The 27,878-nt window shown below is 39.0% G+C and overlaps 2 protein-coding genes across 4 annotated transcripts in view; both read right to left on the bottom strand.

Moving 5' to 3' along the window:
- Positions 1-6,375: 6,375 nt before the first annotated feature.
- mkg-p (monkey king protein) overlaps positions 6,376-27,878 on the bottom strand; it is a 56,300-nt gene continuing 34,797 nt past the window's right edge. Inside the window, exons 1-3 of one of the 3 annotated variants that reach the window (XM_073986234.1) lie at positions 20,264-20,344; positions 18,942-19,446; positions 6,376-8,389 (exon numbers count right to left, since the gene is read on the bottom strand). In XM_073986234.1, coding sequence (XP_073842335.1) covers positions 6,657-8,389; positions 18,942-19,446; positions 20,264-20,329 — 2,304 coding nt within the window. In that variant the 5' untranslated portion in view covers positions 20,330-20,344 and the 3' untranslated portion in view covers positions 6,376-6,656. Of the gene's footprint in view, positions 8,390-18,941; positions 19,447-20,204; positions 20,345-27,878 lie in introns of those variants that run through there. The other 2 variants (XM_073986237.1, XM_073986235.1) reach the window with 2 other exon arrangements.
- Tpt (tRNA 2'-phosphotransferase) lies at positions 19,488-20,186 on the bottom strand. Its single transcript, XM_073986241.1, has one exon. The coding sequence runs from the start codon at positions 20,174-20,176 to the stop codon at positions 19,535-19,537; it is 642 nt and encodes a 213-aa protein (XP_073842342.1). The 5' UTR covers positions 20,177-20,186; the 3' UTR covers positions 19,488-19,534.

The raw sequence follows: 27,878 nt of genomic DNA, 5'->3' as shown, positions 1-27,878 counted from the left end.
AGGGAAACAGCAACAAATGGTACGGCAGTACGGCATTCACACTTTATCTCAGTACTGCATGCTCGACTGCATCATTGTGAATGCTATCAAGCCTGCTTGCTAAGATTCCTTCGTCTAGAGGCTCTCGTTTGTACCTTTGGACCCCTGTCTCTCTCTCTCTATCCAGATCATGAAGATTTCTCCTGGCCTGCCTGGGTGTTGGAAGTCTGTCCACTAGATCTTGACAGGGATGCTCACGGCGGTAACATCCTAGCAGGTACTGCATCGACAAGATCCTGTTGTCCTGATGCACCGGTAAAACCTTCGTCTCCTCATGAATATGGTTCACTAGTGTCATGAGGAGGCACCCTGTTGCAGTCCTCACGAAGGCATTCTGGCAGGTTGGAAGATTCTTCCACTGCGTAGCCTTAATATTTGGGCGCCGCACAGTTTACCACAGACCAGCCTATTGCTTTGTAAGCGGTCAACAAGGTTTCTTTGTCAGCCCCCAAGTCCTGCCGGCCAGTGACTTGACGACCTTGTCCCTACTTCTGATCTTATCGGACAACTTAAACAAGCTATCGAACGTTACACCAAATATCTTGAGGTAGTTAGGTGGTCGGTATCGGGACACCTTCGACCAGTATGTTCAATAGGAGCATATTTTCATATTCATCCGATGGAAGAACTGCACTAGGTCAGCTATGTAGAAATTTAACCTATCACATATGTCATCGACGATAGGACCCGACGCCAAGATCATACAATTATCCGTATACATTATGATATTTTTGCCGTCTGGAGGGTGTGGAATTTATGAATTGTAGAGGTTGAACAGTTCCGGAAATATCAGCTGCGATAGATGAGGAATGAATTATGAGGACTTCATTCAAACTATAGTTGGTTATGGCAATAACAACTGCGTCCGTGTGAATGCTATTTAAACTTGATTGATATGCCTATTGGGGTTCTCTCCTGTATCGTTCGACCTCTTCCTCAAGTGCGTGGATATTCTTCCTGATGTGCCTGAGTGTGTCGGGCCTACCCACAAGATGGTGGTTGGGACGGATCTCACTGTAACACCCGAGAAAGCACTGCAACGAAAGCATCTCATTGTGTTGCTGGACGGGAAAAATATTTGCCTCCTCATGTAGATGTTCCACAGAAGACATGAGGAGGCAACCTGTTGCTGTTATCAGGACTGCATTCTGGCAGGATTGAATCGTTGACCAAGCTGGAGCCGCATAGCTTACCACTGGCCGACCTATCGCTTTATACGTGGTCAACAAGATTTCTTTATCTGCACCCCAAGTGCTGAGAACCTTGTTCCTACTTCTCAGTTTGTCGCAGATAGCTGTAGCATACGCGCACTTCTTGAACGTAATGTCGAATGTGCAGTTTGGAAAAGAGTTGAATGTCGTGGTCGATGGTTGCAGAATTCCGACTACAGACTGTCTCAAATTCTAGGGGGTAGACCTCACTTTCTCGATCATGAAGATCCCTCCTGACATGCGTGGGTGGGGAGGTCTTATCCACCATATGGTAATTAGGGTGGCTCTCACGGTAATATCCCAGTAAGTACTGCAACGAAAGCATATCATTGTGTAACTGTACTGGAAGAATCTTCATCTCATCAAGTAGATGGTCCACTAAAAACATGATGAGGCACCCTGTAGCAGTTCTCAGGGCAGCATTCTGACAGGTCAAAAGCGCCGTTGTAATGCTGTGCTGCGTACGAAAGCCATGCTGATAATCAGCAACTGGATAGCTACAGTGGCGGCCATATAATTAAGAACGACATCGTATTAAAAAGTATTTGACTTGCTACGTTCCAAATATTTGAATATTTATATGGAACAAAATTTGTAAATAAAGTACACGGTAAGCACTTTCAAATAAAGCCAAAACATGTTTTAATTCTCCCTCGTTTATACGAAAGAAACCACGATTTAGTAAAATAGTCATAAATCGACCTGGCCACATAATTAAGAACGATATAAGGAATGGTTACTTTAAGGTAATTTTCATACACAATATGTGAATATATCGTTATGTATTTTAGAAATCGGTTACTATGATTCATTTTTAGTATCAAATGTCCTTCAATGGTACATATTATTGCGTCTAAGTTTGATAATTAGGGCATGCCTAACGTTTTCAAAAATTTGCCCATAATCTGACGAATTTATTTTATTTTTGGGGTCTAAAGCCACAGTTTTGGCTTCCTCTCATTCCCTCGATGACGCTCTAAACGATACCCTGTGATTGTCGTTCCATAGTCGGCGCTTACTTACCCTTAAATTGGCTTTTATCCCACTTCTTTGAGTCCTTTACGAGGAAATTGTCTGGGAAATAGTTTCGTATGAGCCATTTCCACCTTACAAATCGGCAGGATTGTTGTCTGCAGATAGTAGACAGGAAATAAAAAAATAATTTCGTTTTGTAAAAAAAGTTGGCCTAACGGTACACCGAACAAAAATTAAAGGCTTAATATTTTGAAAGATTTCATTGCACAATGTCTTTGTGGGTGTGGTAGGCATAGTTATGTAAGACTTTTTAATCAATGAAGCTCATATTAATATGAAAACCATTCAAATCAATAATTTTTATGGATGAAAATACAATTTTTGTATATACTAATGTCTGATGTACATACACAAAATTATTGTGGAATTCGAGCATTCAAAACATTATGTTAATTAATGTTATATTCGGTGTGGAATTCTTCCAATTTTTGTATAGACCTTATATTATTGTTTCATTTCCTGTCTACTACCTTCAGACAAAAATCCTACCGCTTTATAAGGTGGAAATGGCTCTTACGAAACTATTTCCCAGACAATTCCCTCGTAAAGGACTCAAAGAAGTGGGATAAAAGCCAATTTAAGGGTAAATAAACGCCGACTATGGAACGACAATCACAGGGTATCGTTTAGAGCGTCATCGAGGGAACGAGAGGAAGCCAAAACTGTGGCTTTAGATAACAAAAATAAAATAAATTCGTCAAATTATGGACAAATTTTGGAAAACGTTATGTATGCCCTAATTATCAAACTTAGACGCAATACTATGTACCATTGAAGGACATTTGATACTAAAAATTAATCAAAGTAACCGATTTTTAAAATATATAACGATATATCCACATATTGTGTATGAAAATTACCTTAAAGTAACCTTTACTTATATCGTTCTTAATTATGTGGCCAGGTCGATTTATGACTATTTTAATAAATCGCGGTTTCTTTCGTATAAACGAGGGAGAATTAAAACATGTTTTGGCTTTATTTGAAAGTGCTTACCGTGTACTTTATTTACAAATTTTGTTCCATATAAATATTCAAATATTTGGAACGTAGCAAGTCAAATACTTTTTAATACGATGTCGTTCTTAATTATATGGCCGCCACTGTATTTCTGGCGCTAGTGAGGAGTAAAACCTCAAGGGTCTTTGTTACAAATGCGAAATCGGTCTGTACGATTAATCTTGCTTCAGTAGCGAGACTACTCTGCTCATTTTCCATACTTTGGTGAGATACTCAACTCTCGACACATCCAGCTGTTTTATTTAGCGTTCCTAATGGCATTTGCATCATCATCCATTGCGAATTGTGATGGTTCCCCCTCGGCAGGAAGAGACCTAATGCGACTCAGCACTCTTCCCTTCGTCCTGTCAATCCCGGGGTGCTCGACAAACTGTCGATTAAAATAAATTGCACATCTCAGTTAGCGTAAAGTCGTCAAACGTGACTGAGGTCCTATCTTCCTTCTTCCCAGCGATCGAGAGTGACTTAACCGTGGCCCACAATGTGATTTAGGCACATGTTTAGCTAATGATCACCGACCAACCTGTTAGTTTTCATTGTCAGCTCCTTTGGGTTGGCTCGACGAAGTTTTTCGACTTGCGACGAAGTTTTTCGACCAGCAGGTGAGCCGCTGCAGATCTCTGAAGCGGTTTCCCATGACTGATTAAAGTGTGGCGTTTAGTGGTGAAATCAGGTGCTCTGTTCTTAGAGACAATAATGAGGAGTTGGTCTGACCAAAGAGAAACGACAGGTTGCCAGGTGATGTAATTTTTTAGACCACGTAACACTATGAATATATCTGGCGAATTGTGTCAATATCCGCTAATTCTAGTAGGGGTGTCCTCATTGATCGTGCAAACCGTAGACCTATCAATCTGCTGTGCACTATCCCCTCTATCCAATACCGAGAAACTCATGAGAGTTAGAGTTTCCAAGGACCAGTCAATTATGCCCTGCCAAAACCGGGCTAATATGGTGCCTATAACCTGGAGTACAGCAATTTATCACGTATAGCTTAAGCAACTCTACCGTTAAGCAAAAAATGTTGCATTTCCAGGGAAACAGCAACAAATGGTACGGCAGTACGGCATTCACACTTTATCTCAGTACTGCATGCTCGACTGCATCATTGTGAATGCTATCAAGCCTGCTTGCTAAGATTCCTTCGTCTAGAGGCTCTCGTTTGTACCTTTGGACCCCTGTCTCTCTCTCTCTATCCAGATCATGAAGATTTCTCCTGGCCTGCCTGGGTGTTGGAAGTCTGTCCACTAGATCTTGACAGGGATGCTCACGGCGGTAACATCCTAGCAGGTACTGCATCGACAAGATCCTGTTGTCCTGATGCACCGGTAAAACCTTCGTCTCCTCATGAATATGGTTCACTAGTGTCATGAGGAGGCACCCTGTTGCAGTCCTCACGAAGGCATTCTGGCAGGTTGGAAGATTCTTCCACTGCGTAGCCTTAATATTTGGGCGCCGCACAGTTTACCACAGACCAGCCTATTGCTTTGTAAGCGGTCAACAAGGTTTCTTTGTCAGCCCCCAAGTCCTGCCGGCCAGTGACTTGACGACCTTGTCCCTACTTCTGATCTTATCGGACAACTTAAACAAGCTATCGAACGTTACACCAAATATCTTGAGGTAGTTAGGTGGTCGGTATCGGGACACCTTCGACCAGTATGTTCAATAGGAGCATATTTTCATATTCATCCGATGGAAGAACTGCACTAGGTCAGCTATGTAGAAATTTAACCTATCACATATGTCATCGACGATAGGACCCGACGCCAAGATCATACAATTATCCGTATACATTATGATATTTTTGCCGTCTGGAGGGTGTGGAATTTATGAATTGTAGAGGTTGAACAGTTCCGGAAATATCAGCTGCGATAGATGAGGAATGAATTATGAGGACTTCATTCAAACTATAGTTGGTTATGGCAATAACAACTGCGTCCGTGTGAATGCTATTTAAACTTGATTGATATGCCTATTGGGGTTCTCTCCTGTATCGTTCGACCTCTTCCTCAAGTGCGTGGATATTCTTCCTGATGTGCCTGAGTGTGTCGGGCCTACCCACAAGATGGTGGTTGGGACGGATCTCACTGTAACACCCGAGAAAGCACTGCAACGAAAGCATCTCATTGTGTTGCTGGACGGGAAAAATATTTGCCTCCTCATGTAGATGTTCCACAGAAGACATGAGGAGGCAACCTGTTGCTGTTATCAGGACTGCATTCTGGCAGGATTGAATCGTTGACCAAGCTGGAGCCGCATAGCTTACCACTGGCCGACCTATCGCTTTATACGTGGTCAACAAGATTTCTTTATCTGCACCCCAAGTGCTGAGAACCTTGTTCCTACTTCTCAGTTTGTCGCAGATAGCTGTAGCATACGCGCACTTCTTGAACGTAATGTCGAATGTGCAGTTTGGAAAAGAGTTGAATGTCGTGGTCGATGGTTGCAGAATTCCGACTACAGACTGTCTCAAAATTCTAGGGGTATTTTGAGACAGTCTGTAGTCGGAATTCTGCAACCATCGACCACGACATTCAACTCTTTTCCAAACTGCACATTCCATGTGGTGTACATAGTGCCCGTAGATTTAGTGGCGGAAATATGCGGGCAGGTCATTGCCCACTAGAAATATGAACCAAGATAAGTCCTGGAGTTTGCCAAGTTTTAACCGTTCATGACCATTCCTTGTTATCTTTCATCTCCTACTTCGCCCACGCAAGTACTACCCTGCAAAAATTTCAAAATAATTCTGCAACACTACATAATATGTAACGAAATATTTAAATTATTAATATTAAAAAACACTGTAAAAATGAGAAGTCCCTGAAACCCAAAATTGGCTCGATAAATTCGGTTTAAAAATTTCAAAATATTGCATCCCTTGATTTTCGAAAACATGCAATCATCGATGTCGAGATTCTAAAACTCGATCAGGACCGTTGAATGGACTAACATCAAAAAAAAAAAGAAAATTAAATTTTATGTTTATTGAGAACAAAAATCAATCCCTTTAAATACTCTTTGACCAAAAGACCCCAATTGTCTGTATTTGAAATGAAAAACCTCAAGCTCGATTATATTCATTTTAATGAAATGAAAAACTTATAATTTTTTGTCTAAATTCATGTATATTATTATAAATATCTTATTAAAAACTCAAAATAATTAAATAAACTACCCAAAACAAGGGTATAAAATTATAATAAATTTAAATAAAATATTAAAGAAAAAGTCCCATTTCAAATGTCATAACATATTAGTGTACATCTGTATGTATGTTCATAGATCTGATTAAACGAATTCAAGTAGTCTTACTTAAAATCTAATGAAATATTTGTCAAGAATATAAGACTAAGATGTTAAATGCTCTGCCGTTTTGAGAGTCTGATCAGTTTGTGGTTTTGAAGTGTCATTTGTTGGGACTTCAATATTTTGTTGCGTCTTCGGATCATTGATTTTGTCCCCTGTTAAAACATCTTTAAGGCTATAATTTTGCATAGTATTGCGAAAGATATTGAAGAATTTACGCAGTGGATCCTTTTTATTGAGACTTGATGTTGGTGCTCCATTTGGGAGGGTAACTTTAACCGTTATACTTGAATAATCCGATTCCACACTAATCGTCATTATGGCATTAATTTGTACAGCAAATTTGGAATCTTGACGTCGTATGCTGTGTAAACGTTCCGTTTGGGCCATTTGATATTCCCAAAATGTTTGATGGGTTGTTTTTTGAAAGAAACGATTGGACCACAAATCAACACTAGCACTTATGTGAAACCGCACACAAAGGTCATCGTTTTCCAAACGCAGTTGCTTTTGTGGTGTATGGGCATCCGGTTGTAGCTCAATGTGATAGAAATCAATGAGAATTTCTTGTATTGCCTGTTTATGGTGGTTACACCAAAAACGTAAAATATCTTCAGGATTGTTGGCATTTACTGTTTGGGTATTAGCAATGCAATTTAAATCGGATTTTGAAGGTAACATTGTGTGACTAAGCGATTTAGAAGCTGTCTCATCCAAACTGCTATTTGTCGTGCTATTATCGACTGGTGTTGTGCTGCCATTAGAATTGTTTAGATTTGGTACCAAAATAACTGGTTTCTCAGGGCTGAGTTTGTTTAAGAATACTGTTTCATATAAGAGCTTCTCTAGTATCTCCCCAGCTGTTGTTGCTTTATTGGGATTATCACAAATTGCCGCAGCATTCTCCACACACATGATAAAATATTTTTTATTTGGTGGCAACATGGTCCTTGCCACATTATGATGCAATGCAAATGAATCCTGCACACACATACAACGATCCAATTGTATGGACTCTGCCGGTACACCACCCAAGTATTGTGTTACATTCATCAATTGCTGACCGTAATCCCTGTAGTTATCCTCATTGAATTCATTTTTGGCAATTGATTTACCATAAAACGGCGATATGAGATTGTCTTCAAATGGGTAATCCTTGTAGAAGAGGAAAAAGCCACTTATCAAATCCAGGGTTGAACATCCTTTTGGTATTTTTGGTCTGTTTGCCTTCAAGTCGAAGGAGTAGTTTACACCCTGTACCAGACGTGGTTGGCAGTCCTTTTGCAACTCCTTGACAGATTTAAGAATTCTCTGTTCACCACCGGTTGACAGTTTGAAAGGCTGTTGCAAATAGAAGATAATCATTGTTATCAAACAATAACTGGTCATATTGGCCCGGCCAATAATGTGCATATTTTTAGCCCATAACTTAAGGAACACCAAGAGTTCATGTATCCGGCGATCACTTTGCACCAACTCACTGATAAATTGGGTATTTTCCATACTGCTGGGACATGATATATTGATGTCAATACTGAAACCGGTATCACGATGTTTACACTTGATGATTGGTACCCGGGCGTTGCGTATGGCAAAGACGTCCACAAATAAGGGACTGCGATGAAGAGCTGCACTGATTCGATTAAAGGCGCCACGTTGTTGAGGGTTCTGTTTACCACCATCCATGTTGTTCAAAAGACGACGATGTTTGGGCGATTGACTGAAATCCCTGACTGGAATTTCTGATGCATCAAGAAAAATGTCTATGTCAGCGTCTGTGAAATAGTTGTAAATAGATATTGAAAATATATTTTAGTAGCTGGTCTTAAATTGTGCACAAACTTAAAGTACAATGGGAATATTATTGAACTAAAAAAAAAAAAAATGCTAAATTTGATTCGCATGTGATAACGTGTTACAATGATGGAGAATCCGAAAATCGAGCGGTATCGTTCTATACGACTGAGACAAAATACCAATTTAGTTTAATTTAGCAAAAACCTTCACAATGCCGAACATCTGGATATACCTTCGTTGGCTGTACACACTGACTTTTTTCTGTGTGAATGTTTTATTTATTTATATGTATATTGCGATAAAGGAGTCAGCAAGCCTGTAAGTATTGCAATGCTCAAACTACTACAAACTTAAAGCTTAAAAAATTACAAAACCGGGAGGTAGCTTTCTATGAGCGATATATTTAAAACGTGGACCTGCACCGACAAATTTCTTGGGGGAAGTTTTGTAGTCCCAAAGAAAATTAATTACCAAATATCCGTCGTTTCGGTGAGATAATGAGGCTAAAACATAAAAAAACATCGGCAAATCGGGAGGAACCGTTTGATACGGGTGATATCAAAACCAATACCAAACTTTTTCGGAGTAAAAGAAATTTCTGTACCAAACTATAAAGTTCTGTCTTACATATCGACTGTGATTTGTAAGTTGACCGCATGACACACTGCCCCTTTTCAACATCCCTGTCAAACCTCGAACATCTAGAACTGGTTATAACCCAGAGTCAGATTAAGCAAAAATTAACTTATAAACATATCAACTAAAGGTTTTACGCCAGGAAAGAACCGTTGAGTTCAGCCGAACTGCACGATGAACAGGCCCACACGACAAACTGCATCTTTTCAACTGCCCTGTCAAACCTACTCAACTAAATCCAGTAGCTTTGTGGTTACAACACCCTCAAGCAGCCACATTCCTAGACCGGGAGACAGAGTCACAGTAATGGGGAAAATACAAGCATATCATATAATATTACAACAACAAAGATAAAATACAGACAAGTGCCACTTTCAAGGACTTCCACATTTAGTGAAACTCCATAGCCAGATATGTAAAAAAGAATCACAGAGGGTCTAATAATTTCCCGTGACATACCCAAGCCACACTGTCTACACGAATAAAATACAATATTTTTCATATAATACAAGGACACCACATGGGCAGGAAATTTCGGATCATTATCGAACCGATTACAGAATATAGATACAACCTGCACTTTTTTTACAATCCCACGGCAGCGAGTTCTTTCGTACCGGATTGACCCGGAACAACACAAAATCATCGTTCCGGCCAGCGGCTGCAACCTCAGTGTACATATGTTTGTATTTGTTACGTTTTTCTGTGTTGGGAGCAGCATATCCCGGAATGCCTGCTCCGAATTCTTTTGGTCCGTGCCGGGACGGAGGAAAACCCAGGACCAATATATCTGTGCTCAGTTTGTCACATCCGCATCTTCACCCACATCCAAGCTTCGGTGAGATGCAATAGATGTCAGGAGTGGGTGCATCTAAGGGGTTGCTCTGGACTTGACCACGTGAGGGACTACGACAGGGACTATATTGCTGCATGCTGCATGAACACAGTCCCCAGTGAGTCGTCGTCGGATTACGAAACTCCCTCGTCGTCTAACTACGAAACTACCCCTCAGTCCCCTCTACAACAACCGCACACGCACGCACACGCAGCCTTTAACACCAGCCGTTGTTGTCCCAATCCCAGAGAATGCATCCTTTTTGCAATTTAATTGCAATGGACTCCGAGGTAAGATCGAGGAAATAGTAGATTTCATGAGACGGAGGAATATCAAGGTCGCTGCGGTGCAGGAAACCAAGCTGAACAACAACACAGCTTAGAGCATTGTGATGGTTACAATGTTCTGAGGAAAGATCGCAGCAGAAGTGGAGGTGGGGGATTAGCTTGCCTATTGCACCAGTCTGTCCAATACAGACCTATCTCGCTTGAGCCTGTCTCTAATTACCCGTACATAGAATGTATGGGGGAGCAGTCAGGTGTGGAACTGCCGAGATAGAGTAGCTGAACGTATACATCCCGCTGAGAAATAGCTGTATTTCAAATTACGTGCCTAACATTAGCCCGCTTTTGGAAGGTCATAATCGTCTGGTCCTGGGGGACTTTAATACGCATCATCAGATGTGGCATTCGGCCCTCGGAAACGACCAGAGAGGTACAGCGCTGGCTGAGCAGATTGAGAGCTCTACGTTTTGCACGGTCAATGAGGACGCCCAGAATTAGAGGAGAGTGTCACAGCTCGCCAGACATAACCATCGTGTCACCGTTACACGTTACCTGGCAACCCATCATTTCCCTTGGATCAGACCATCTCCCCATAATTGTCTCCATTAGCAGACCACCCGATTATAAGATAAGATAAGAAAGCTGATTGGCCGGGTTTCAGAGAGTTCACCAATCACCGCTTCAGAGAACTGCCCAATCCTTCTGATGTTCGGGTAGCGGAAAGGACGTTCCGAGACATCATCACTGCTGCAGCCGCTCGCCATATCCCTGCTGGTCGAATACCCGAAGTAAGACCAAAGTTCCCAGCAGAGGCGACGGGATTAGCAAATGAGCGTGATGAGCTTCGCCGAACCAACCCCAATGACCCCAGAGTCAGGGAGCTGACACTGGAAGTTAACAGGCTGGTCGACGAGCATAAGCGGAACAAATCATCTGAAGAATTACAACATTGGAGTCGGTATAGGTGAATTGTGGGCAACGGTTAAGTCACTCTCGAACCCTGGAAGAAGGGAAGATAGGACCTCAGTCACGTTTGGCGACGTTACCTTGACTGACCCGAAGAGGTGCGCAAGTTATTTCAATCGACAGTTTGTCGAGCATCCCTAGAGTGACAGGGCGAAGAGAAGAGTATTACGTCGCATCAGATCTCTTCCTGCCGAGGATGAACCACCACAATTTACAATGGCAGATGTTGCCAATGTCATCAGGAACGCTAAATCATCCAAAGCGTTGGGCCCTGATGGAATCTCCATGGTAATGTTGAAGCAGCTGGATGAGCCGGGAGTCGGGTATCTCACCAAAGTCTTCAACTTGTCGCTAGCCACCCTCGTTGTTCCCGAAGTCTGGAAAATGGGCAGGGTGGTCCCACTACGGAAGCCAGGCAAGGATGCCAGCAAAAGTGAATCGTACAGACCGATTTCGCTTTTGTCGCCCGTAGCAAAGACCCTAGAGGCCTTAGTCCTCCCCAGTATCAGAAATAGCTAACAAGTTACCGATCATCAGCATTGATTCCGTAAGGAGCATAGCACAACAACTCCGCTGCACGCCATCACCACACATATTTTTCAAGGACTCAACCAGAGACGGCCGTGCGATTGAACAGTGATGGTGGCGCTTAACTTATCAAAAGCCTTTGATACAGTCAGGCACTCCACGCTGTTTGAGGACATTGAGCAGACAACCCTCCGGCCAAGCTTGAAACGTTGGATAGTCAATTATATGTGTGGACGCCAGTCGTACGTGGAATTCAGGAACAAGAAGTCCAAACCCCGTAGAGTGAAACAGGGAGTTCCCCAAGGTGGGGTAATATCTCCGAAACTGTTTGACCTTTACCTCTTCTGTATTCCGCCCCCTCCAGACGGCATCGAGATCGTAACGTATGCGGATGATTGCACGATCCTGATGTCAGGTACCTATCCTGATGACATCTTCGAGAGACTGAACAACTATTTAACCGATCTTACCACCTTTTTCCACGCGAGGAATATGCAGATTTCCGCCACAAAATCAACAGCCACTCTGTTCACCACATGGACAGCGCAGTTTGGAACAGAATTGAATGTCGTGGTCGACGGTAGCAGAATTCCGACCACAAACTGCCCCAACATTTTAGGGGTCACATTCGACACTATTTTCACGTCGTGGGCGCACGCCACAGCTATCTGCGACAAACTGAAAAGTAGGAACAAGGTCCTCAAGTCCATAGCCGGCAGCACTTGGGGTGCAGATAAAGAAACCTTGTTGACCACATATAACGCGATAGGTCGGTCTGTGGTAAGCTATGCGGCGCCAATCTGGTCCCCGAGATTATGTGATACGAATTGGAAAAAGATTCAAACTTGCCAGAATGCCGCCCTGAGAACAGCAACAGGGTGCCTCCTCAAATCTTCAGTGGACCATCTACATGAGGAGGCAAAGATTCTTCCAGTAAAGCAACAAAATGAGATGCTTTCGTTGCAGTACCTGCTTGGAAGTTACCGTGTGGGCCATCCCAATCATCATCTTGTGGGTGGACCTGACACATTCAGGCTAATCAGGAAGGATATCCATGCTCTAGAGGGAGAGGTCCAACGATACAGGAGAGAACCCCTAGATCAACAAGCATATCAAGCAGGTTTAATAGCATACACACGGACGCAGTTGTTAATGCCAAAGCAACTATAGTTTGAATGAAGTCCTCGGGGTACAGCCCCCATCTATCGCAGCTGAGGAGCGTGAGCTGCCACGACAAACCAGAGTAGTTTTGGCTGAACTACGCTTGGGATATTGCAGTCGCCTAAATTCTTATTGGGAAGAAATCGATCACGCCGTGCATGACCTCTGCCCTGTTCTTTTGTGCGGGAGGTGTATAAAGGAGTTCAACTAAATTTTGGGAAATTTACGGTCTAAATCTTGAGCAGGATTCGCTTTCCCTAGAAAGGATTGTAATGTTTTAGTCATGATTACTGAAAATACTTGTTATACAAATTATAACATTGTCCTAGAAGTGACCTTAAACTGAGTTAAATCGATTTAAAGGAATGTGTCGACATAGTCCATCTTGGAACTTGATATAGGTTTAGGAGTTACTCTTTTTGTAGCTATCGTGACCTTTTTGTTGCTTATACCCCGTTTATATATAACAGGATTTAACAAACCGACAGGGTTTTAAATGTCAATTCCATTGCTTATATTTCAAACAAATCCTCTCAAAGAAGGTTAACCCTGCAAAAAGCTCTAATATAAACAGCATATTACACTAGATTTTTTTGAACTTTAGGGTCATTATACTGGCAGTATGGACTTGTCCACCAAAAACATTTTAGTTTTCCTATGCATACCTTCATGGAACTTGATGAAGGTGCGCAAAAAATATAACTATGTACAACGTTTAGTTCGATACTCAATTTGCAGTTATCGGTGCTTATGAGTTATTTTAGTTGGTACCGGCAAGGGTTTTAATGTTTGTTGTCACGAAGCATGGACTTATGTATGTATCAGAGTACGGATTGAGATGATTCGTCTTTTTTATGTATTCATTCATTCGTTGCTATTGACATGCATTCATTCACAAATATCAACTGATGTTGTTGCTTTACATGCATTCAATATTTTTGATGATTGCCTTCTTCAAACACCGTTTTTCTAGTGCCGTTACATGTCAAGCAACAAAATGACAATAAATATAACAAAGCATTCACTGTCTTCGCTGTACTTTCGTTGCCTTTTTAGTGCAGTGCGAACAATGGAGATCGAAATAGTGCAAAAAATAAAAGCCGGTGTTTACCGTACTATAAAGAAAAATAAAAAAAGCAAAATATGGGATATTTTTTCCTTAATACAAAAAGAAAATAACGAAATCTTAAACGGACTTGTATACTGTCATAAGTGCAGTAATTTGTACAAATATAATGGAAAACAAACATCTAATTTGGTGCGACACAAGTGTTACCTTATGGACAAATCTAATATGGAACTGAAAAAAATCAGTAGTTCTGATAAAGACGACTTTATAAACGTATGTTCCCAGTGGATTGTAGAGGACTGTCGTCCATTTTCTGCCGTAAATGGTAGCGGTTTTAAAAAACTTGCTGAAGCTTTAATAAATATCGGTGCAAAATATGGAAGCAATACCGATATATCGGATCTTATACCTGATGCAACAACAATATCAAAGAGAATACATCTTAAAGCGGAGGAGTAACGAAATGAAGTGAAGAGCGAAGTTAAGGAAGCTGTGAATAATAAAGTGGCGTCAATAACAACTGACTTGTGGACGGACGACTTTATAAAAAGACAGTTTTTGTGCGTTACATTTCATTTTATGAAGGAGTCCCAGTTGAAAAATATAGTATTAGGGGTAAAGTCAATGGATTTTGAAAAAGCTTCCGGAGAAAATATATTGATCAAATTAAAAGATATTTTAAATGACTTTGAAGTTTACAACTTAGATAACATTAAATTCGTTACGAACAGAGGATCCAATATTCTAAAAGCTTTAAAAAATTATACTCACCTAAATTGCTCAAATCATCTATTTAATAATGTGTTGCAAGCTGCTGTTTGTAATACAGAAGAATTGCAGCCTACCCTTGAATCATGTAAGAAATTAGTCAAATACTTTAAAAAAAGCAATTTACAGCATGTTTTGACTACCTCCTTGAAAAACTGCTGTGTAACTCGATGGTATACACATTATAATCTATTTAAATCTATTTTGAACAATTGGGTTTCAATTCAGGAAATACTTACTAGTAAAATGGAAATGAATAGAACTGAAGGAATCAACTTCTCTATTTTGGTAGCTTTAGTAGAGCTTTTTGAAAATTTTTATAAAATAAGCAATAAATTGCAGGGCTCTAATTATATCACCAGTAACTATATTTGTTTATCAATTAAAACACTAAAAAATATATGTGAGGTTAAGCCAACTGATTCTACTCTAATAGAGAAATTAAAAACAAACATTATAAGAGAAATAGATACAACATGGATTCCTAATATAAGCATTTACCAATACTCTTCTTGTTTTTTGTATCCCCCAACGAACCGCTTTTTGGAAGAAGGTATTTTGACAGAAGTGAAAAATTTTTGCGTTTCACAAATTTTAAATGATCAGGAATGTATTGCATCGACTTTGAGTAGAGCACAGTCTCAAGGTCCAGATGATACTTCAGATACTAGTGACTTTGCATTGTTCTTTTCTGAATTCATCATTAGTCCAACTCTGACATTAGAAGAAGGTATCAATGACGAAGTAAATCGGTATGCTTGTTGTCGTGTTAACGCTGACATGAACTTTAACGCTTTGGAATGGTGGGACCATCACGTTACGGAATACCCAAGGCTGTCGAAATTTGCGAAGAGAATTTTAGTCATTCCTGCAAGTAGTGCAGCTTCGGAGAGAGTTTTTTCTGCAGCTGGAAATTTAATAAGCGAAAAAAGAAATCGATTGTCTCCAAAAGTCGTAAATAATGTTTTATTTTTGAATTCGGTATATAAATATGAACAGCCTATGTCTTAAGATTTAACATTAACAAAGTTTATAATTAATACAATATCTTATTAATAGTATTTATTTGTTTCTCAGAATACTGAATTCCTCTATAAATAAGTGTGCATAAATTATTAATAAGCTGTGTTTTTTTGTGTTTCTAACTCAGATTGGCGAGTTATTTTTAAATCTTCCAAAGTTTTTGTCCAACAGCTTTGGGTTTTGAAATATTGCTTATGACCATATTTTATATGTCGACTACGATTTACTGAAATCGTACAATATAGCCCTATGCTATATCTCAGGGACAAAAATAATTCACCAATATGAGTTGTAGAAACAAATTATCAAAAAATGCAAACTTTTTCATTTTCTTACATTTTTTAATCTCTACCTTTTCATGTATTTTATTATCTTAAATGAATATTTTCTATCTAAGGAACTACTGTTTTAATTTTGAATTACATATATTAACTAGCAGACCCCGGTCCGCGTTGCTGGCCCATCGTAATGAGTTTTAATGACAACTTTTTATCGACTTTATGCTTGAAAATTAAAAAATAGGTATTTTCTACCTCACTTCTTCGGTCTATTGTCAAACCGAGAAGGATTTTTTGTCTGTAACCTTTCTTTTCTCTTACGGACTTTGTCGGATTTTTTCGCCAATATATGCGTTTTAGGATTTATTATCGTCCATGTCCCTGTCTTTATCTTAAAGCAATCTAATTTTAAAGGTTAAGAAGTGGTTAAATCGAATTCTCCCGCTTATTGAGACTTATATGTTTTAGATTTTCATGGCTGATGGACCGTTGAACCTCACCATAATTTGTAAATATATAGTTTTTCTTGATAGGGGGCGCAACCACCGTTGTCTCGAAAACTAATTTGCAACCCGATAAGGTTAGCAAATATAGCGATTATAAAATAATAGGCCCCGAAATTCGTCTACAAATATATGGCATTTTGGACCACGGAACATTCCTGAACATTTTCTGAATATTAGGTTCAGTAGTTTTGGAAAAATAATGTTTTGAAAAGAGTGGGCGTGGTCATCAGTTTTCAAGATATAACATATTAAAAAAGTAGGCCTGATCCGGTATCTTGGCTCCAAATATGTACCTAGGGTGGATACAACTTCATTGCCTACCAAAATGTATGCTGAAACCGATATAATCATACATTTGGCTTATATGTAGCGTTTAACAGAAAGGCATGGGGAAGGTACCCCACCTCTTCCGAAATTCATAATATATACATAACAACGGCAAACATTGAGCTTTTGTAGCAAATTTTATGGAAATCCCTTCAGTAGTATTGGAGTTATGACATATTAAAAAAAACAGGCGTGGTCGGGCCTATAGGCCCTAAAAAGTACCTAGATTGTAGATTAATCCGTATATTTTTAATCCGATACATGCATAATTTTTGCAAATATAACGTTTTTTAAAAATATCACATAGGGGATGTACCCCGCTCCCTCTGGAATTCAATAAAATATGGAACCTGTTTTCGGGGGGCGTGGTAAACTATTCTTTCCGAAAAACCTAAGTTGGGTTATGACTGCATTTGATTTTTATTCATAAAGGTAAGGCGTTTTTTTTAAATATGCCCCCTTCAAAATTCAAGAAAATATGCCCGAACATTCCCTGACATTTTCAGCAAAATCGGTTCAGTAGTTTTGTAGATGTAACATATTTTAAAAAGTGCTTGTGGTCAAGTCATTGGGTCCTAAAAAAGTGGGTAAGGTCTTCCGAGATAGATACATTCGTAATTATTGTAAATATAACACTTTTAAAAGAGTAGGGTATAGGGGAAGTACCCCGCCCCTTCCGAAATTCAACTGAATTTGTAGCCTAATTTAAGCGGGGGCCATCCTTGTACATTCCCTGGCAATTTCAGGAAAATCGGTGCAGTAGTTTTTGTAGAAATGATAAAAATTAAAAATTGAAAAAAGTGGGCGTACATTTTCTTTGCATAAAAAAATATCGAAATCGGTCCAGCCGTTCTCAACTGATGCCATGACCAACGACATTTGATTTTTATTTTTAAAGATTTAAAAGTTTAGACAAATCGCGATTTCCTTGAAAATCCCTTCAGTAGTTTTGTAGATATAACCTAATTAGAAAGTGAGCGTGGTCGGATCTTAAGTCCCAAAATAAGTACGTAAGGTTGGAGACACAATCGCCATTGACTCGTAAATAAATTCCGAAACCGATACATTCGTATTTGTTGCAAATATTGCATTTTTACAAAAATAGGGCATAGGGGAAGTACCCGCCCGATCCGAAAGTCAAAAAAATTTTTTTTTATCGGGGACCAACCCTGTTTCAGGAAAATCGATTCAGTAGTTTCGTAGATATAACATATTTAAAAAAGTGGGCGTTGTCCAGTCTTAATGCCCCAAATAAGCACGTAAGGTCGGAGACACAATCGCCATTGACTCGGAAATTAATTTTCAAAGCGATACATTTGTAATTGTTGCAAATATTGCATTTTTATAAAAATAGGGCATAGGAGAGGTACCCCGCCCGATCCGAAATTCAACCAAATGTGTAGCCAATTTCAACAGGGGGCCATCACCCTACGTTCCCTGAAAATTTCAGGAAAATCTGTTGAGTAGTTTCGTAGATATAACGTATTTATAAAAGTGGGCGGAAAAGTGGGAGTGGCCAATTTATATTTGCATAAAAACCTAAACTTTACTATGACTAACATTTCCACAAAAAATTATCCAAATCGCTCCAGCCGTTTTCAACTGATTCAATTACCAACAAACGACAATTGAGTTTTATATATAAAGATATATATTTTTTTAAATAGACATGAATTACATATCATTTCCTATTACATTAAATAAAAAAACGTGTAATAAAATAATCGACAAGAAAGTCTCTTATGTTTCAATCAATCAACAATGTTGACCATTCACACCATTCGCTGCCTTTTAGGTGTGTTAGGTGTGATTGAGAGAAGGCAAGCAATGCAATGCAATGTTTTCGCTGTACTCTGTTGCGATGAATGGTGTTGTGTGGCGTTGTTTTAAAATGATGTGAGGTGACGACAATAGACAATGGTTTCCGTGAATGCATTCAAAGGCAATGAAATCGCCATTCAAACCGTACTCTGGTATGTATGCAATCACGAATATTGTATTTCAGCTTAGAGAAGCATCAGTTATACATAGCCGACTTATTTTTAATGTAATTGTGGACAAAATAGAAAGTATACCAAAGCCACCAATAGTTTAGCATACTTTCAGGCGTCTTATAACAACTGCGTATGAATAAAAAATTCTTTCTTACCTCTCAACGCCAAACGGCTAGCAATCGAACCAAATGGAAATATTTTAACTGGTCCCAAAGAACGCAACTCCCTTTCCAAACACGTCTGTACACGTGTAAATATCAATACCAAACTTTCGGTATCCATACAAAGATGCTTCATTATAGCCGATAATTCTTGACCTTTATGACAAGTGGTCAATGCTTTGTGGACTTTTGCACGTTCTTCCTTTTTCTCCGGAGAGTTGAGAGATTTTGTTGTGGCTTTAAGCCGACTTTCTATATTGGTGCCACTTTTTGCAGCGTTTTTCTTTTGTAAGCTATGTTCGAGCAGCTCATGTTTTAGACATTCTTGGAGAGTGGAAAAACTTTGGATGCAAACACTGCAACGATTGTTTAAACTTCGAGATTTCGATTTTTTCTGCACTCCTCCATTTTCACTTTCTGCCTCATCAGTACTTGAAGTAACACTAATGGAGGTTATCGATGTGTCAACATCCGAGGTCATTTTTCTGGATATTTTAGTCTACAAAGAAAGAAAAGAAAACTAATGGTGAGTAACTTTTGCAAAAACAATGACTAGAATTTTATTTTTCAAATGAATCAAAACAATTTCAATAATCTAATGGTTGTCCTGTTCGGCGATCAATAACTTTGAGGAAATATTTGGTGGGTATGGTGCCATCTTCTAGACCTGAACATAAAATCACATTATTAGCAGAACGATATAATTTCATGATGCATTCTTTAAATATCTTCTCCACATTCAAATAGATAAGAATTTGACAGTCTGAACGAAATCCACTTGTGTTTTTCGAACACAAATCGCTTGTGGCAAAATGTACATGATTACGTTGAAAACTCTTTAAACCCATGGTTTTGATATTTTGCCAGTGACGATAGTAAGTACCATGTACAGCCAATGGAACCTCTTGCACATCTTTAATCAGTTGTAAACATTTATCCGATTCAATTTCCTCTAATGAATGACCCTGATTAGCCCGTATTTCCCAGTAACCCATGGGATTCTTTCTTATTGTATAGCGTTGCTTGGCATCCTGTTGCACAATCTTTTCCAGCGTCGCCATATTGAAGTCACGACAATAATTCGGATGTTTTAATAAATCTTCAACTTTTATAAATCCATCAGACTGTATTTGAAATCCTTCTTTTTTCAATCCATGCCGAAGAAGCCAAGATAGTTTTTTACTTAAACGGACATCATTCGACGGAGGTTTTCGTGTTGCACTGTACATTTTATGGGATATTTACTACTTCACTCACTTTTTGGATAAATTTGTGTTTTATTTCTGATTATTCAGTGGAAACAAATATGCACGCACATTTATCTCTCCCACAACAAATGAAAATTGGCTTGTGTTTTTCTTCTTCTTGTTCTCTAAATGCATGTCATCAATCGTAAACAGCTGACTATTTGACGCCGTTTAAAAATGCAACGCCTTTGATTTTCTCACAGCCTCCACACAATTAACGTATGTCGTATGGCGTTCTGACGCATTTGGGATGAGTTGTTAAATTTAAAATCAGCAATTTGAAACAATAATTGATAGCTAGTAGATATTTAAGGGATTGCTTTTAATGGACTCCCATGTTACAAAATATACATATCGTGGAAATAGAATTTATGGCTTGTCGAAGTAATAGGCCATCCTTAGACTTAGTTGGAGCCTGTATTTACAGCTTTTGAAGTATAGCTACAGCTTGAAAAATACAACACCAATATTAACAGATTGAAAGTATGAAAAGAATCTTGAAAGATAACCCTCTGTCGGATTATGAGATGGAGCACCAACCCAGGCAGCCAGCCTCCTTAGTGGAGGATAAGTCGGTAATTTCCAAAAAAAACTGTCCTTCCCAGGCATAAGGCTTTGGTGGATAAGGCTATAGATAAAGAGATGGATCATTCTTCCACTTCACCAACCACCAAATATATTAAGGTCCGGGAAAGAAACGACAAGTACTCCTATAAGAGAGCGGTGCAACACATATTTCGCAGGCGGAATGCCGGGAAATAAGGTTGATGCTTCGCTTCGTGGGGAATAAACCATGCGTTGAGAATCGTTCGCTACCTATCGAAGGGATTCCTGACCCGGAAAAATCACCAGCCCAAAAAACTCTTACGCGATGTTGCCCTTTCTCCAAACAGTTAAAAGAAGGTAGCATAGGGCAAAAACTACCTCGACCATCTGGTGAGAGATCGCATTAATCATCTAAACCTGCTAAATGATGGCCACAGATGATCTTTGGTAACAATAATTAAAAAGTGTCATCCTGATAGTGGAACCAGTTGTTGTTGTAGCATCATAAATATTGTCCTTCGTATATTTTATTTATGCAACCTTAACTGGCTGCTACCATAAAGAATCAGAAGACAGTTGGGTGAGGTCCCAATCCTACATCATTTAGACCATTTAGACCACTGTATATTTTTACTGCCTGCGCAACTGAATCAGTGTGAATTCTATTTAAACCTGTGTTCCTTTACTTATCTGATGTTACCATTTTTTAACCTGCAAAGCGTTCCTTAACCCCAAAAAGTGGTAAAGCTGGCAGCAATTTTTAAGAGAGGAGAGAGAGCACATGTGCCTTTCTCTTCTACCACAGGCTACCAGAAAAATTTATGCAGGTAAAAAATGGCAGAACTGATTTTTCGACTTTTGTTTGGCGATTATTTCACAATAGGTGTGTACGATAACTTTCCCAGCAATAATTACTCAGTCAGTTCCAGCAACCTCTCTCAGTGAATTTTACTCTCTCAAGCAAGAAAAATTGCAGAAAGCTTTCGAACAGCATTTTGCAAAAACTTGCAAGAAAGTCAGCTGTTTCCGTATGAAATTTGTTTTTATAAAAAAATTTTTAAAGTTGCAGTTTACTTATTTAATGCTTTAATCCTATCCACAACGCATTAGAATCTAAAAGAATGTGCAGCTGTGAAATTTTCTTGGTCAAAAATGTTAACATTGGATAGGTGACTAAAAGACAGCTGATCAGACTTGCAAATTTTTGCGGGACAAATTTTCCCAGCAAAAATTTGCACGTTCTCAGTCACAAAACTCTTCAAAAATCTCTCCAAGCTCGCTTTCTTCTGCTGGATAATTTTGTTATCGAACAGCATTCAGTACAAATTTGTACAAATTTTTGGGTTATCGTACAGACCTAATATGAATTAAAAAATGGACGAAAAACAGAAGAAAAAGTCGAAGGCTGACAAAACTAAATTAAAAACTGTGAAATAAAAGACGAAAATTAATTTTTTATGTTTCTTTTTGAAATTTCTACCAGATCTACCATTTTCCGTTCCTTTACTTTTCTGGTAAAAATGTTCATGAGAGAGCAATTTTGAGCAATTTTGACACTTTTCTCTTTTACCACTCTTACCATTAAAAAGTAAAGGAACAAAGCTTAAGTCTGCCTGATATGCTCGTTGATCTAGAAAATAGTCCACTTGTGTCTCGAGGAGAGACCCTGGTAGGTTTGAATAGTCTTCTACAGTCTGGTACTAACACTTGGATGCTGCTCTGACGCTGCATAGCTTACAACGGACAGGTCTATTGCTTTGGAAGATGTCAACAAGGTTTCTTTTTCTGTACGCCAAGTGCTGCCAGTCTGTGTGTGTGGCTTGCGCTGACAATTTAAACATGCTATCGAATGTTAAACCCAATATCTTGGGATAGCTAAAGGTCAGAATCAGGACACCATCGACCAATAAGTTCAGGCTGAAACTCATTTCAGCCTAACAGGTGGATATTTTCATAGTCCTACTATCATCCGCATATATTACGATCTCCATGTGGCGTTTCTGAAACGCTTGACTTTTTGTCAATATTCTCGCTTGTTTTATCTCAATGTTGTATCCCGATTAATTATCATAGGTTCAAGTCATATAACAGATCTATTCATGAGGCCACGGTTTGATATTCAACTCTCAAAGAAAAAGGGGACTTTCTGAAACAAAGGTTGCTTCTATATACGCTTTCTAAAAAAAGGGTGCTTCTGAAAGAAAGGTTGTTTCTAGATATCTTTTCTGAAAGAAAGGGTGGTTCTGTAGACAGTTTTTGAAAGAAAGGGTGCTTCTATAGACCCTTTCTGAAAGCAAGGGAGCTCCTAAAAGAAAGAGTGCTTCTATAGACCCTTTCTAGAAGAAAGTGTGATACGAATGCCATGATGATAAATTCAATTCAATTAATCATACCACAGTAGTGGAGGAATGTGACGAAAGGCAAAAAAATCTGATAATGCTAACGAATGGGTGGTTCTATAGATCCTTTCTGAGAGAAAGGGTGCTTCTGTAGACCCTTTCTGAGAGAGAGGGTGCTTCTGTAGACCCTTTCTTAAAGAAAGGGTGCCTCTGTAGAACCTTTCTGAAAGAAAGGGTGGTTCTATAGACTCTTCCTGAAAGAAAGGGTGCTTCTATAGACTCTTCCTGAAAGAAAGGGTGCTTGTATAGACTCTTCCTGAAAGAAAGGGTGCTTCTATGGACTCTTCCGGAAAGAATGGGTGCTTGTATAGACTTTCCTGAAAGAAAGGGTGCTTCTATAGACCCTTTCTAAAGAAAGGGTGCTTCTATAGACCCTTTCTAAAGAAAGGGTGCTTCTATAGACCCTTTCTAAAGAAAGGGTGCTTCTATAGACCCTTTCTAAAGAAAGGGTGCTTCTATAGACCCTTTCTAAAGAAAGGGTGCTTCTATAGATCCTTTCTAAAGAAAGGGTGCTTCTATAGACCCTTTCTAAAGAAAGGGTGCTTCTATAGACCCTTTCTAAAGAAAGGGTGCTTCTATAGACCCTTTCTAAAGAAAGGGTGCTTCTATAGACCCTTTCTAAAGAAAGGGTGCTTCTATAGACCCTTTCTAAAGAAAGGGTGCTTCTATAGACCCTTTCTAAAGAAAGGGTGCTTCTATAGACCCTTTCTAAAGAAAGGTTGTTTCTATAAGAAAGGGTGCTTCTATAGTCCCTTTCTGAAAGAAAGGGTGCTTCTATAGTCCCTTTCTGAAAGAAAGGGTGCTTCTATAGTCCCTTTCTGAAAGAAAGGGTGCTTCTATAGTCCCTTTCTGAAAGAAAGGGTGCTTCTATAGTCCCTTTCTGAAAGAAAGGGTGCTTCTATAGTCCCTTTCTGAAAGAAAGGGTGCTTCTATAGTCCCTTTCTGAAAGAAAGGGTGCTTCTATAGTCCCTTTCTGAAAGAAAGGGTGCTTCTATAGTCCCTTTCTGAAAGAAAGGGTGCTTCTATAGTCCCTTTCTGAAAGAAAGGGTGCTTCTATAGTCCCTTTCTGAAAGAAAGGGTGCTTCTATAGTCCCTTTCTGAAAGAAAGGGTGCTTCTATAGTCCCTTTCTGAAAGAAAGGGTGCTTCTATAGTCCCTTTCTGAAAGAAAGGGTGCTTCTATAGTCCCTTTCTGAAAGAAAGGGTGCTTCTATAGTCCCTTTCTGAAAGAAAGGGTGCTTCTATAGTCCCTTTCTGAAAGAAAGGGTGCTTCTATAGTCCCTTTCTGAAAGAAAGGGTGCTTCTATAGTCCCTTTCTGAAAGAAAGGGTGCTTCTATAGTCCCTTTCTGAAAGAAAGGGTGCTTCTGTAGTCCCTTTCTGAAAGAAAGGGTGCTTCTATAGTCCCTTTCTGAAAGAAAGGTTGTTTCTATAAGAAAGGGTGTTTCTATAGTGCCTTTCTGAAAGAAATGGTGCTTCTATAGCTTCTATAGACTCTTCCTGAAAGAAAGGGTGCTTCTATAGACTCTTCCTGAAAGAAAGGGTGCTTCTATAAACTCTTCCTAAAAGAAAGGGTGCTTCTATAGACTCTACCTGAAAGAAAGGGTGCTTCTATAAACTCTTCCTGAAAGAAAGGGTGCTTCTATAGGCTCTTCCTGAAAGAAAGGGTGCTTCTATAGACCCTTTCTAAAGAAAGGGTGCTTCTATAGACCCTTCATAAAGAAAGGGTGCTTCTATAGACCCTTTCTAAAGAAAGGGTGCTTCTATAGACCCTTCATAAAGAATGGGTGCTTCTATAGACCCTTCATAAAGAAAGGGTGCTTTTATAGACCCTTTCTAAAGAAAGGTTGTTTCTATAAGAAAGGGTGCTTCTATAGTGCCTTTCTGAAAGAAAGGGTGCTTCTATAGTCCCTTTCTGTAAGAAAGGGTGCTTCTATAGTCCCTTTCTGTAAGAAAGGGTGCTTCTATAGACCCTTTCTAAAAGAAAGGGTGCTTCTATAGACCCTTTCTAAAAGAAAGGGTGCTTCTATAGACCCTTTCTAAAAGAAAGGGTGCTTCTATAGACCCTTTCTAAAAGAAAGGGTGCTTCTATAGACTCTTTCTAAAAGAAAGGGTGCTTCTATAGACCCTTTCTAAAAGAAAGGGTGCTTCTATAGACCCTTTCTAAAAGAAAGGGTGCTTCTATAGACCCTTTCTAAAAGAAAGGGTGCTTCTATAGACCCTTTCTAAAAGAAAGGGTGCTTCTATAGACCCTTTCTAAAAGAAAGGGTGCTTCTATAGACCCTTTCTAAAAGAAAGGGTGCTTCTATAGACCCTTTCTAAAAGAAAGGGTGCTTCTATAGACCCTTTCTAAAAGAAAGGGTGCTTCTATAGACCCTTTCTAAAAGAAAGGGTGCTTCTATAGACCCTTTCTAAAAGAAAGGGTGCTTCTATAGACCCTTTCTAAAAGAAAGGGTGCTTCTATAGACCCTTTCTAAAAGAAAGGGTGCTTCTATAGACCCTTTCTAAAAGAAAGGGTGCTTCTATAGACCCTTTCTAAAAGAAAGGGTGCTTCTATAGACCCTTTCTAAAAGAAAGGGTGCTTCTATAGACCCTTTCTAAAAGAAAGGGTGCTTCTATAGACCCTTTCTAAAAGAAAGGGTGCTTCTATAGACCCTTTCTAAAAGAAAGGGTGCTTCTATAGACCCTTTCTAAAAGAAAGGGTGCTTCTATAGACCCTTTCTAAAAGAAAGGGTGCTTCTATAGACCCTTTCTAAAAGAAAGGGTGCTTCTATAGACCCTTTCTAAAAGAAAGGGTGCTTCTATAGACCCTTTCTAAAAGAAAGGGTGCTTCTATAAACCCTTTCTAAAAGAAAGGGTGCTTCTATAAACCCTTTCTAAAAGAAAGGGTGCTTCTATAGACCCTTTCTAAAAGAAGGGTTCATTCTATAGACCCTTTCTGAGAGAAAGTGGGCTTCTATAGACCCTTTCTGAGAGAAAGTGGGCTTCTATAGAGCCTTTCTGAGAGAAAGTGGGCTTCTATAGAGCCTTTCTGAGAGAAAGTGGGCTTCTATATAGCCTTTCTGAGAGAAAGTGGGCTTCTATAGAGCCTTTCTGAGAGAAAGTGGGCTTCTATAGACCCTTTCTCAAAGAAAGGATGGTTCTATAGACGCGTTCTTAAAGAAACGGAGCTTCTATAGAGTGTGTGTGCCATGACGATAAATTCAATTCAATTAATCATACCACAGTAGTGGAGGAATGTGACGAAAGGCAAAAACAATATCTGATAAGGTTAAAGTTAGCAGTTATCATTTTTCCCACCACATGCGTTCAATTTGGATTCAAATAGAAGTAACAATTTATGAGCAAGAAAAGACCTACCAACAACAAGCGGTATCAACGATTTGTATTTTGATATAGCATTTCCAAATTAAATGAAACCTTTTCCAAATTGAATGAAACTTTTTCCAAATTGAATGAAACCTTTTCCAAATTAAATGAAACCTTTTCCAAATTAAATGAAACCTTTTCCAAATTGAATGAAACCTTTTCCAAATCAAATGAAACCATTTCCAAATCAAATGAAACCTTTTCCAAATTGAATGAAACCTTTATTTTTATTGAAAGAAAAAAAGCCAGAATATTTTCAAAAGAGAAAGAAATAAAAAATTATATAGGTTTTCAACAATTTTTTACTTAAATTCTAATCTTATGTAATGACATAAAAGTGTAACTCGCTGCATATTTTGCTTCCTTGAACTTAAACATTTTATAATTTTTGGGCATCAATTAAGGTTATAGCGAAATAATCCTAAAGAGAGATTTTAGGTTTATAAATTGACACAAAATGGAGGTGAAAATCTGGGACAGAGATAATTCGTTTTGGTGATGAAAGCCCTTAGGGAGTATATAAAGAATCCCGAAAGACATATCCGCCATGAGTCGAAGTTCCGAGTTATGGCCTGATTAAATTTCTGCTGAAGACCATGTAAGGCATCTGAAATAAACGTTATATCTTTGTTAACTATTGCTTTAGCTTATTTATGAGATTACTTGTCTTCACTCAAATCGAATGAGGATTATTTTCGTAGAACATATCGACATTCTAACTCGCTTCCTTTAATGTCCTTTTCGTCCCTTATTTCTAGACCGACCCTCATTGACAACTAATCGATTTTGTCGCGTCTTCACCAAAAACTTAATCACGCCATAACTCGGAACATCGACTCACGGCGGATCTGTCCTTCGCGATTCTTAATATACTCACCAAGGGCTTTCATCCCCAAAAGGAATTATCTCTGCCCCAAAATTTCGGTTCACAGTGTAATAACAGGGGCTAATTGTAGTACCTAATGAAGTGGTTCACGATTTGCTGCTTGGGGAATTCTCAATGGACCTTTGAAACTTTGAATGCCATATTCAGCAATGTTGAACCCAATAGTAAAGGTATTTTCAAAAGTAAAATTGTGTACCAGAGTGGTACACGCGATTAGACATTAAATCGTAATATCGTTGACGGGGTTGAGCATAGTAACCAACAGCTCAATAAACAGGACTGCTCCAATTATGTAATGAGTATGTCCATTGAAAATACCACAAGCAGCAAATCGTGAACCACTTCATTAGGTAATACAATTAGTCCTGTTATTATTAGCAATTTTTTAACCCTTAATTCTATCTTTAGCATTATTTCGCTATAACCTTAATTGATGCCCAAAAATTATAAAATGTTTAAGTTCAAGGAAGCAAAATATGCAGCGAGTT

This window comes from Musca autumnalis, unplaced genomic scaffold (genome assembly GCF_047663935.1).
Source record: "Musca autumnalis isolate F117 unplaced genomic scaffold, ASM4766393v1 scaffold_4, whole genome shotgun sequence".
Taxonomy (NCBI): Eukaryota; Metazoa; Arthropoda; class Insecta; order Diptera; family Muscidae; genus Musca; species Musca autumnalis.
The sequence above is the reverse complement of the archived record's forward strand: the minus strand, read 5'-3'. Positions and strand labels throughout refer to the sequence as shown.